The sequence below is a fragment of the Hippichthys cyanospilos genome, chromosome 8 (genome assembly GCF_059441005.1).
Source record: "Hippichthys cyanospilos isolate Australia breed blue-spotted pipefish chromosome 8, RoL_Hcya_1.0, whole genome shotgun sequence".
Taxonomy (NCBI): domain Eukaryota; kingdom Metazoa; phylum Chordata; class Actinopteri; order Syngnathiformes; family Syngnathidae; genus Hippichthys; species Hippichthys cyanospilos.
In genome coordinates, this window is record NC_142376.1 from 2720273 (window position 1) to 2733394 (window position 13122).

The window sequence follows — 13122 nt, forward strand, 5'->3', positions numbered from 1 at the left end:
TACTGTAGTAAGAAAGTAGTGACACATTGTCTGTAATATAGACTTTAAATGTGTAAAATTTATACATTTATAGTAATCAATTTTTACTTTTTACTTTTCGTACTTTAGTCCATTCAGTGGATGAACTACAAGTACTTTTAGTATCTAAAGTAATTGATTAATTAAGTACATCCGTGGTAACTACCAAAGTAATCAATTTTTTTGGTACGTAATTCACGAAACTAATCTATCATTTTATACATAAATTACTTTTGGTACTTTTATTTACTTTGATTACTTTATTGCTGAAATAATCAATCACTGCGGTTGACTCGACTTACCAACAAAGTGACAATCTTGAGCGTCAGGCCCTGCATCCCGCTCTCGATCCGGCTCTCCTTTAAGCTTCCGTTTAGACCCCGGGTGGAGTCCCATAATGCCAACTGTGAGGCAAGAAAAAAAACCATGAAGAATTAGAGAAGCCCTATCATGAAACATAAACTTTTTTGCCTCTTTTAATCATTTCAGAATGTTGATTTCTCACACTAAACACCCCCAAACTGTTACAGCCCCGCCCGAGCAGGTAAACGTGACTTGCGAAAAACCCATGACAGAAGAAATTTGAATGGAAGGCCTTTTCATGCTTTACATGACTCTGAAATGGTAGACATTGGTTCTCATTTGTTGCTGCCTTCCCGACAACTATAGAAGAGTTTCCTTAACATTTGTCTAAATTTCATCTGTCACATACACTACAAGTGAAACAAAGTATTGCTGAGGTTCACTTAACTAAAACATGCCTTTGATTAGGGATTTTAAAAACTTCCATCTTTCTTTCTTCTATTTCCTGGCCAAGAGCCAATCAGAGAAAAGATGCAGATTTGGTCTGCATTCATTGGTTACTTGAATCCCAGAATGCGCTTATCAGCAAGGAATAAAACCAGGACTAAGACGGCACTCCATCGGTGCTGATGAAGGGCTCACCTCTTTTAGTTACTATCCTTTACTGCTTTGGGAGCGTTCAGCCGGACATTCAATGCCAATCACGTGCGAGCGGAATTGTTTTATGAATACTTGGTTCCAAAGAGGACTGATTTGATAGGAGGAAAAGGCATCAGTGAGTGTGATCTATAGACTCTGTTCTGAATTTTAATATCAATAAAACACCCAGTTTTGGCTCCTTCATTCATTCCGTGGCTTTTGTGAGGATAAGCGGTCAATATGATGGGCGGATGGACGTTTCCTGGCCGCCGACATCGAAGGACATCAAAAAGTGGGATGCGGCAGACACACGGTGATCGGGGCGGATTCGGTAAACGGGACGCTTCACTTTCTGGTTAGAAATATAAATCGCCAGTGAGCCAAATGTATTTATCTGCGGAAAGTGAAAAAATATCTTGAGCTAGGTGCTTTAAGAGAGTGAGAGCAATGAGATGCACAAAACACATCACAAAACAAACACCTTTGGAGATCAAAACGCACACTCAGAGATCTTTGGAACGGGTAAAAGGCCAAAAGATGAACCTGTTCTGCTTCATCCCGCAGGTGGCCTTCCATACAAAGCCACCCGGGCATGCTAACAAATAAAATGTCTCGCAGAATTAATTTCAGGAAGAACAAAAGGACGCCGAACAAAACATGAAATAAGCGAACCGGAACAAATGTCATCACCCCGTCTAACAATTTACGATTCGGCTGGGTGGCGAAACAAGAGCGGTATCTCACAAGACATCTGGTTGCCAAGGCGACAAGTGCCGGACATTAGCATGCCGTTAGGACTCTCCGGCGAGAACGCGGCGCCATGTTTTGCTGCACTCAGGGGTGAAAGCGCTTGTGATGATGACGGGAAGCTACAGGTCTGCGAATGACGTTTTCCGATCGGCTAGCCTTCCGCCTCGTCAACTTGGGGAGCTTTTGTTCGGCGCTTGCCAAGAAGATGTCGTTTAAATTGTTAATCGGCGCTCGGAGGCGGACGAGCGTCCCCCGGGACGTGACGTGTCACTTTTCAGGTGTTTTTCCCATTTGAACTGACAGGACAAGAACGACGGCTCCGAGGACCGACAACGCCGCGGGGCGCCCCGTCACCTCGCCGGTCACCTTTCGCGCAAAAGTAGTATAATCATCAAACTTCATTTTAGGGTCATTTTTCAAGTCGTTTTAATAAAGAAAAAAAGTAGAGAAAATAATAACTACAATAAAAACAACGTCCAATAGATTCCACTGAACAAATAATATTTCTCGCCTTTAGATCAGTGGGGTATTAATATTTGATTAAGTCCAGTAATTATGTTATTTATTGTCATTTTTTCCCCCAAGATTCCAGAAAGGGGCATCTGATTGATTATTGAATTGATTATCAAATGTATCGATAATCATTAGTGATTGATGAAATACAAAGATGAAATATTACTATTTTTATATTTTATATTTTTTTATATTATATTTTTTTATATTTTATATTTTATATATTTTATATTTATATTTATATTTTAAATATTTATATATTTTAAATTTTTTATTTATATTTTAAATATTACTATTCATTTCCATTTTTTTTAAGCATTTGGCTAATCAACACGATTAAAAAATGTTCCATTTGAAAGAAAATTTTTGTAAAATTAATTTCGCCAGATTGATAAGTACAAATTACATTTTAGCTTTAGGAATGATTGAAATGCAATTTATAAATACATTCAAACAATTTCGATTTACCACTGGTGGAAATGAGCCTGTGTTTAATGTGGAAAAAACACGTTTTTTTTTCTACGACGACGCAATATAATTTTCTCATGAAAATGAAACTTCTGCAGAGTGATTGACGTTTTTTGTTAAGACTAAATTGCATAAATTACACCCCTGCGTTCACGTTGAACCCTGGCTTTGTGAAACATTCACTCAGCTTTGTTTCATCGTACCTTAAGTGCCCGCCTGGAAAAAGCATCAAACGCATCAAAAAAAAAAACGGTATTGCATACGCGCAGTGAGCTACGCTGCAGCACAAAAGCGACGATATTGACATTCTGAAATTCTATTCTATGCCTTTTTAAAAAGTCACCGTAATGACGGTTATTTGGTTAATGGCCACAAAGCTCAATCTTTAATGAGGCTGCGGAAATGCCAATGGTCATTTTTAAACCCACAAAGGAAGGCTTTCTTTCTTTAAATTTTGGAAGCGTCACAATCGCTTTTATAAATTACGCGGCGGATGCGGCCATGACGCTTAAAGTACTTCAAATGCGGAACAATAACCGAAGCTGCTTCCGGCTCGATGCGGGGTCTCGATCGAGGATCCGGCAATATCTATCCCGCTGAGACGTCCTATTTACGTGTGTCCGCTGTAGTGCCCGTTCTGTCTTAGCGAGACTTCAAAGTGAATCGCGTCCTACACAAACACATGAGGTGTGAATGGAAATCCTGGATCTTCTCCACAAAAAGAAACATACAGTACGCTTAAGTTTCTTCTTTTTTTTTTGCTTCCTGCGGAAGGAGCCGGAATGAAGCTATCGGCGTTTCCAGACGCACGAGGAAATCTAAGGCGAGCGTTCAAACGAGTCCAGTCTTATCTCCCGTGATGGAACAAGACGAGCTGCGGGTCCGACCGTCACCGCCGCGTCTCAAATCATAACTCAATACTGCGCAGCCATGAGTCAAAGCAGACGTCTGCGGAAGGTTTCGGCCGGGGCGACTACGTTTATTATCGGGGAACGTCTAAGCTAGGGACGATCTGCGTTATCGGCATTCGCACATTTGATGTCGCGACCGCAGATGAAAGGACGCGGCATTGGCATTCAGATCGATGACGTATGTCTAGTCAGCAACTTGCAAATGTGTGGGTGTGTGAGAAAGACAATTTCATTAAAATCGCTGAGCCGGCGTTAAGTTAAAGTTCAGCTGTCATTAATCTGTTTCTTTTAAGCATGACGCAAATCAAAAAATACATACAAGGAAAAATATCTTCGGAAATAACAAGCTCCCGCTTTTCCTATTTCCTTAGGTTGAGGTGGAATTTAAGTAAAGATAAGTTTTTCCATCAAATGATATGTTTATTCTGCCCTTCAGAAGTGCGGTACCACTTTTGTTGTTTTGGATTTGTATGCAGATTTAGAGCTCCCTCTTGTGGTTACTTTGAAATATGTTTTTCTCAGTAGACGTAAGTTATCCAATGTGGCAGCGCGCAAAGACAACAAGTTCATGTTTGCGGATCATTGATCTTATTTTGTTTTGCCTTGGACGAGAATTGTCCGTAAGTACACAAGTTGTGCAAATTATGACACCGTTCATTTTGTTTTGTTCATCGTTGTGTATCGTTGGCCGATTATGTGTTTTATTTTTCTAGTTTTACGGCGACCTAAAAAGGGTAATGGTCGACGACCATTGTTCAAATAAAGCAGACGGAAAGAAAAGATTGTTTGAAACGTCGAAAGCTGGCGAAAATCCTGACGCTTCGGAGTAAGGGCGGTTTATTTTATTTTTTTCGATTAATTGATGAATCGGATTTTTGAATCGGATTCTTTTCTCAAAACCTGGGACACACTCTAGCTCGATGGACTCCTCGCGTCCTACCTTGATCAATATCACATAAAACGCTTCGTGAAAGTAGCATCATCATGTTCGCCGCGGTAGTTAGCTGCAGTAACTTACAGCGGTACTGAAGCCCATAAACCAGGAAGTGGACCGTGATTGGCTGCGGCAGCCAAAGAGTATGAGTCACATCAAGAGGAGGCTGCAATTGCCGGATGTGAAAGAATTTTTTACAGCGCCACTAACGTATGCATCCCATAGTAAAAAGGATGCGTGGGGGACGCAGGGACGCAGGCAAACAAGAGCACTGATGGACATTTCTACACTTCATATTTTGATCGTTTTAATGTGTCTTAAAACTTAATCAGTCCTGTCCATGTAAAAATCCGTGAGATCAGCTCCGCTTACCCTACAGAGGACAAGCACCACTAAAAAAATGTCAGTCTGGGCGTCAAGCAACACAAACATGCTCCAACTTAACCCCCCCCCCCAAAAAAAAAAAAAGTCTGTTCACTTCCCTTGGGACACAAGTTGAGCCAAAAACGAGCGACAAAGACGTGTTATACAGCGGCAGAGCACAAAAGTGGCAGTCCAATTTGGCGAGACGAGGCCGAGTACCGCTGGGTCTCGTTTTGGGCTCCCGTTAGCGGCACTTGGGCCAGTACTGGCAGCCATGACACAATTATTGCTCTGATTAAGCAGACGCCGCTGTGTTTTCTTCACAAGAGGCGAGAGGAACTGGCGAACGCACACCCCAGATTGGGGTCGCCGTCGACAAACCATCTTGGCAGGTTCCGTGAGATGCCAACTGGCAAATTTTGAAGAATAACATTTATGGCTCAATGTGCTCGAGGTTTCATTGTTAGCATTGTGCTTGCAAGTTAACGTCATCGAGGAAAATATGCGAAAAAGCCACAAAACTTTGGAAAATATGACAGATGCTTCAAATTAGTACATAAATAAGTATGTTTCCCTAAACCCAGACTTTCTCAAATACTGGAGGGGGGGGCACGAGGCGATGCCAGGGGGGGGGGCACGGATTAGCCCAGGGTAAAGGATTTGTTTTTGCCACGAGAAATGTAATTGAGATAAAATACAGATTAGCGTCTTTTTTTTCAGGCACTTTGATGCACTTGGGTTTTTTTCTGCTTAGACAACGCTTTAACCTATATAAATGCTCTAAAAAACGTTTGAGCATTTTTGGAGTATCTTCTCTTTGAGTTGCTACTATTTATCTTGTTGGCTTGGCTCCCCTCTACTGGGTTTGATTACTTGGTGCATAGACTCATGAACCTATGTCTCTTTTGCTCGTACGTTAACCATATTTTTGTTGTACTTTTCATTTTGTGTTTTAGTTCCACGCGCTGCGTGCTTTCTTAGTTAATAAACTGTTTCTGGATCATTGAGCTCCCGGTCGTTTCGGGGTCCAGTTTTTCGGTTATCCTGTGGTTCCGAATTACAGAAAGTAACAAATCTTATTTATTGTGAGTGCGGTAAGCTGGAAGCGGCGCCAAAGGTTTTTGTTTCCTGAAGAGTCTTTGCAAAATATTAATTTGAAGGCCTGCCTTCACCCTTGTGCAGTATTTTATCCAATTCTTTGATCTTTATATCAAAGGCAATTCGCATCAATGGGAATGCAATGAAAGAACACACTAGGGAGCTGAAATTTCACCCAGATGGTGACAGCGTGTCAAAATTCAACATGGCACGACCACTTAGTTATCACACAATCAGGAGTGCGCTAGCCCTTGGCTAACACTATAACACTCGCTTTCATAGAGGGTTAAAGAAATCTAAAAAAAAATCGTCAAGAAACTAAATCCTGACCATGAATTTCTGAAAAAAATGCACAGTTCTAACAGCACTTGAAGAGCTGTATGATTGCTTCTTTGCTTCCTTTTTTTGTTGTTTGTGAACGATGAAAACCGTTGCTAAGAAACAAAGTAATGGTAGCATGAAAAGGTCAAATATCGTTATATTTTTGGATGATTACCCATAGATTAGGTCAGATTGTCCCTTGAACATTGTTGCTGAGAAACAAGCTAACCACTGGGGCTAAAAGTGATGTAGGGACTACATTAACTCCTCCTGTGAAAGTCAAACTGACCTATTTAGAACTCCAGAAATAATGGCAGTCATTCTCTACAACTTTTTTTTATTTCCATCACATAATCAAATACATTTTTATCTTGGATTTCGGTGTATTGCAAAACCTTTTTTTTTTTTAAATTACTGCTTATAAACCGGTTGTTTTTTTTGGCATCGTTTCGCGATTTAAAAGAACAACAATTGAAAAATATCACACTCGAGGGAGTACTATTGTACTTACAGTTTTGGAAAAAACTGATTGAGTTAATGGTTTTGTTGTTGTTTTTCAGAGTAAAAGCAGATGTTTGCAAATGTTTTTTTTTTTTTTTCTCCGCTAAGCACAAAAGATAATCAGTCTGCTTTCAGAGGGTAATTATTGTTAAGAGGCTGAAATCAGAAGATTTGCAGTCGACAGTTTGAAGATGATTATTCAGTTATTAAAATGTTCATATGACTAAAATAAATGGAATAATTAAGAGTTGATTATTTTTCACACCAGACTGCCACTAGGAACAGAGAATGTGTTTCGTCAAGAAAATAAAGAAGAACAGGAAACGATTAGGGTCAGCGAAGGAAAAAAAAAACAAAACAAAACAAAGTAAGCACGTTTTTTTACTTCTCTTTCATAATTCATCACTACTCTTCTCTATTCAGATTTTAAAGTCAGAATTCGGAGGAAATTGTGGACTCCTAAGTTATGCACAAGTGCAAAAAGAGCCACAAATAATATTGGTAATAAATAATAATATTCACAATGACAGCAATTGGTGATACTATAATTATATTAATAAAAAAGATGCTCCACAAAATAAAACAAAAAACAATGACCTTAATTGGTGATACTATAATTATATTGTTTAATAAAAAATGATGCTGCACAAAATAAAAAAAATAGAAAAAAATCGACCCTCAAATTAATTAATCCTCAAATTAATCTACAAAACTGCTGACCAAAAAAACAAACAATATACGCACGCACATATATATATATATATATATATATATATATATATATGTATGTGTGTGTGTGTGTGTGTGTGTGTGTGTGTGTGTGTGTGTGTGCATGTGTGTGTGTGTGTTTTTCCAGCCTTGGGCTTTCACAACACTATGTGTTGGTCCTTAAATAGAAATAGAGTTTTCTCTTATTCATAAAAGTAGCTGCAAGAAACAACAACAACGAGAATCTCTTAGAAAAAAATGTTTTTTGAAATGAAAAAATGAAAATGAAAAAAAAAAAAACCCCACAAAAAGAAAGCTCCTAAGTGTTTCTTTAAAGCAATCGTAAGTTGCAGCCCTATTTATTTTCTTTTGAAACATTAGAAGCGTACTTTTCCAGGCGCTGTGAACAGGAAGATTTGTTGCGGCCAAGTTTTTTTAAACTACCCTGGCACATTGTTGCTGACGACAGCCGGTCTTTTGAGGTCAAAAAAAACACGCCAAAAAAAGCGAACACATTTGTCATTTTCGTCCGAGCTAAAAACCAGCTTATTTGGGAGAGGTTAATGGCGCGCCATGGAAAAGCCATGTTTCTCCATAACGTCCCACTCGGCGCGGACGGCCGTCATCGTTACCGAACGCGCCGGCGAGAAATCAATTCTGACTGATGCATGAAAGATGCTCGGCTAAGAGGAGCGATTACAACCCCGACGGGCGGACTTTTGTCGGCGAAGGGCCCGGCGCGAACGGGAAGTCAATTGCAATATCTGCTTAGGAAGGAGCTGACGCATCAATAAGCGCAAAAAGCGAGGGGGGGGGGGGGGGGGGGGGGGGGCAAAACAACCGGGAACGGCATCGATCACTCTGCAGCAGGAGAAGACGCAGCGAGCCGGTGGCGCAAACTCGCAGTGGCCATCTAGGAAATAGTATTTCAGTCTTCATTAGGGCGTCTTAAGCAGAGAGACGCCTCATCTAAGAGCCATCAGGCTGGGAGGAAAATGGACTGGATGCAGATAAACGATGATGGAGAGGGAGCAAAGCCGAGGCGGGGGAGGGGGAAGGTTACAGCCGGAGTGAGTTCGAGGACGGCGTGGAATGCTGTGTTTCTTGTTAGTTAGACTTCCTGAATATTTCTATGAGCGCCCTAATAGAGAGCGTTTGGGTCCGCTGGTCCGTTTCGCTTCCAGTAGTAATTACATGTGGCATCCCATTGCGGTCGCTGATTCAGGGGGTGTCAAACTTAAGGCCCGAGGGACGGATCCGGCCCGCGGGAGGTTTAGGTCTTGTCTACATGGAGACAATATTCGATTCTGATGGTATGATGACTGTCAACAAAAATATCACCGTGTCGCGGTATTGAAATTACAGCTGTAAGTTACCCAAATATAAGACGCAACCTTTATTTTGGGATCAAATTCTGGTATTTTTTTATATTTCTGTGTATAAGACGCAGGAACACTTTGGCAACAATGGAAAAACTGGCGCCAAACAGATCACGTCTTTTGTGAATTCTTTCATATTTTCTTGGGTTCATATACGCAAGTCAGTAGTTCTCAACCTTTTTTTCGTGATGTACCCCCCAATATTTTCATCTAAATACCCCTTAGTCGGTGCAAAGGATTTTGGAGTTAAAAAATAGACATGATTTATTCAATTTCAGAACTTTGCATGCAGGCTATTTTTTTTGTGCTTCGCTGTACTCCTTGAAAAGAAGCTGTAAAACTCCATATTTTGATTGGGGTATTTTTCTTCCACTGGATATTTGTGTTTTATTATATTGATTTATTTTAGTTCAGCTTGTAGTGTGTTCTGTATTAAAATATATTTTATGAACAAATTCAAACTAAATCTTAGAAAATGTTCATTTAGTTCATGCAAAAATTGTTAAGTTATACAGTGTATCATGATTTTAACCGGCCCGCTTGAGAATAGTTTTTCCTCCATGTGGCCCCAAATGACTCTGAAGCCCTCGCTCGAACTGGAAATACAAGTGTCGGGGCGTTTGCGCGTCTTCGCTCTAGACCTGCAAAGTCCAACTATGCGGTGGTTTATGCGACTTGACGTTTCTGTGTGATGCGTCTCTCGTTCATGACTGCGTAATGGCGGCGCTATGATGAATCGGCGTGGCGATTCAGCTTCAGGCTGAGTGGCGATTAAATCTTCATTACGGCTTTTGGTCAGCAATGCTCGGCATAGATTGCCCATCTGAAAAAAATGTCAATTCCTCTTCATTCCGCAGGAAGCCCCTTGACGGAATTGGGACGTCGACAGTGGCGGCGACAAACAAATTACGATGGAGACCACGCTGATGATGGGCTTAATACTTCTCAGTGGTGGTTCCGGATAAACTACACGGAAGTTTGTCAACTCAAGTTATTGTACTTCATTAGGTCGACATTCCACTTTATTGACATGATTTAGAAATACCTTTTTTTAATAGAGATATAACAATTCAACCCATGATGGCGTGGTCCTTTGTTTTTTATTTTTATTGGACGATTACAAAAGAATTTAACTTCACTTTTGTGTGAACTACACTGTATATTTACCTTAAGAGTTAACTTCATAAGAGACTGCTAATCCTGGGAATACTATTTGTTTTTGTTTAGAAAAATTTAGAATTTAGATTGGTGTATGTTGTTCAGAGTTTATTTAAAAAAAACATTACTACATCAAGAGTTAACAGTGAATGATTGAATACATTTCAACAAAAAGTGTTTTTTTTTTATTACAGTTTTTCATGTTAGCATAAAATATACTTGTTTGTCATTCTTTGTATCACTGTTGAAAAATGTTCAACTCTTATCTCAATTGGCCAGTATAATAATACAAACAAACGGGATCTCTCAAACGCCATTGTGGACTGCTTCCGGTGTCAACTTCCGGTAGTCAGTTTTGGTGTCGCCACCATATACAATATACGTTTTACGGTGCGGATTGCAAATTGAGAAGAATCTGTGACAACGAATAGAGTTGTATTACCTGTGTGGGTTTCCACAGCCGCTGTGGGTCCATATTGGTCATTTGAAGGAATATCACCCCCGAAGTCGATCCGCATTTTCGGTTAGCATTTCAACGGGTTCCCCCATTGACTTTAACATTAGCGCTGACGATTAGCATTTAAACGGGTTTCTCTATTGCCTTTAGCATTAGCGCTGTTAAAAAAAAGAACCGCGTTTATAATTTGAATGCACAATGTGCGTAATTCATTTTGTTGTTTTTTAGTTTTACAGTAAAGTAACTAGAATATAATTAAAGGTTTTAAATAACGTTTAGGGACAATAGAGTCACATTGATTACGTGTGTAACACGGTGCATTCACGGAACTATCGTAACGCCAAAAACTTATGAGGCCGTCCTTCTTCTTTTAATCATTGGAGGATTGCAAGCAACGTTAGGGTGCATACCGCCATCTATTGTACAAAACTGTGTGGCATTCATATTATCTTTTTATGTAAATAAAAAAACAAATCGGAGTCTGGGTACTAATAAACTTATTTGCGCTTATTTTCTTTAAAAGAGGTACTTATTTGGCGGTTTTCAACAGTAAACTGTGAATATTTGGTCATAAATTAATGCAGTCAATAAAAATGCACAGTTAATACTTTTAAACCATTTTTTCCCCACTTGTTTGTCGATTTGAAAACGAGCACTCACCTGTTTTTCATTTTGGTCATGTGACATTTGCGAGCGAACACAATCTGAGGCGCATAAAATGACAGGTCTTTAAAGGGCATCTTTCTACTTCTACTTTTTTACTCACAAGGTTGTCATGAGGCTTTCATGTCATCCATTGTGACCTTGAAGGACATGTATCATTAACGTGCTCCTTTCTGATGCCTAATGAGCCACAACAATACGTGTCATCTACTTTACAGTATCTGCCGGCTGCCGCTCCGTGAAAAATGGAGCTGAGGAGAGGAGTCAAAGGTGTTTTAATGGAGCAGCAACACTGTAGAGGTTAGTGCCGAGGTCTCGGGGAAAATGATCAATTGTTTCATTCACACACCGAGAGGTCACATGGAGAGAATATTAAAAGGAAAAAAAAAACTGTTTCATTAGTGGTTCCACACTTCCTGGTGTTGAGCCACAAAAGGACAGCAGAGTGCAAATCCATATCTGCTTTAAAATAGAGCCGCATATTGGAAATGCAAACGATGCTCACGCTTTGTGCAATAAGGACTAAAAGGGCCACCCCGAGGCGAGATACGCAGTTATCTCTGATAGACACTATCGTAAAAAAAAAAAATAATAAAAGACCCGCTAATGCAAAATCTCACAGCTACTATACGTATAAGGAGAATAAAAAAAAAAAAATCGATTCATGTTACCATAACAACTGGTCAGAACAAGGGCTGTAGAAAGTAAAAACTGCTCTGTGCTGGCTTACTTAAACACCCACGAAGGCGAAATAATATTTTCACTACCTATCTACAAACGCATTAACACATTTTTTAATCCAGAATGCTCTGGGTTCTGTGCGCGATATATACACACACAAAATATCATCTATTAGGCAAATTTATTTTGGATTCATTGTATTTTTAAGTGCACTACAATATCATGTTTGAGGGTGAACATTATCGCATTTATTTTTGAATAAATGGATTTTTCATCCTACTGTTGCTAACTACTGTTCAATGATTAGTCAATGATTCTATTATCACTCGATCAAGTCTTTTCTGATAGTTCATACTAAAATAAATAAAAGACGATATCGTAGCAGTTCAATATTGGTATCAACCAGGACTCAAGACTGCAATCTTGTTATTGTATTGGAAATCAAAAAAAAAAAAAAATTGGGGGGGCACCCTACATTTTTGTGAAAGGGTATCCACAATGTTATAATAAATAAATATATATATATATATATATATATATATATATATATATATATATATATATATATATATATATATATATATATATATATATATATATATACATATATATATATATATATATATATATACACATATATATATATATATATATATATATATATATATATATATATATATATATATATATTTACACACACACACACACACACACACACACACACACACAGAATACAGACTATAGATAATGCAAGGATATAATATAATATATAATATGATATAACATAACATAACATAACATAACATAACATAACATAACATAACATAACATAAAATAATATAATATAATATAATATAATATAATATAATATAATATAATATAATATAATATAATATAATATAATATAATATAATATAAATCAAAGGTCCAGTTATGTGCGGCCACCAAAGACGAGACAGACGAAACGTCCGGTCATCGCATACGACTCACCCGTTTCGCATCCCTCCCAAAGGTCTCGCTGTAGCTGGAGCCCAGAATCTCAAATTGCACGTGAGAATTGGAGCCCTCGGCCCGGAAGTCCATCGGCCCCGTCAGGCCGGTGGTGCGTCCCTGCAGACGCAAGCGAGAGAGAAAATGAGAGTCGTCAACAACAAAGACCGGCAGGTAATCATGAAAATACTTGATTCCGTTTTCACTGTGTGTTTATAATCCCTTGCAATAAAACCGCCCGCGGCGAAGAACTTGACTGTTTTCCCG

The 13122-nt window shown here is 39.0% G+C and overlaps 1 protein-coding gene and 1 long non-coding RNA gene across 3 annotated transcripts in view; one reads left to right on the forward strand and one right to left on the reverse strand.

Moving 5' to 3' along the window:
• Positions 1-13122, reverse strand: part of grid1a (glutamate receptor, ionotropic, delta 1a) — a 275198-nt gene that overhangs the window by 30491 nt on the left and 231585 nt on the right. For both annotated transcript variants that reach the window (XM_088421868.1, XM_088421869.1), the window contains exons 8-9: positions 12856-12975; positions 321-422 (exon numbers count right to left, since the gene is read on the reverse strand). In XM_088421868.1, the coding sequence (XP_088277994.1) occupies positions 321-422; positions 12856-12975 (222 nt within the window). The remainder of the gene's footprint in view (positions 1-320; positions 423-12855; positions 12976-13122) is intronic.
• Positions 10435-13004, forward strand: LOC148419838 (uncharacterized). The gene is made up of 3 exons (XR_015866431.1): positions 10435-10587; positions 11403-11484; positions 12878-13004. It is a non-coding gene; the product is annotated as an uncharacterized LOC148419838 (long non-coding RNA).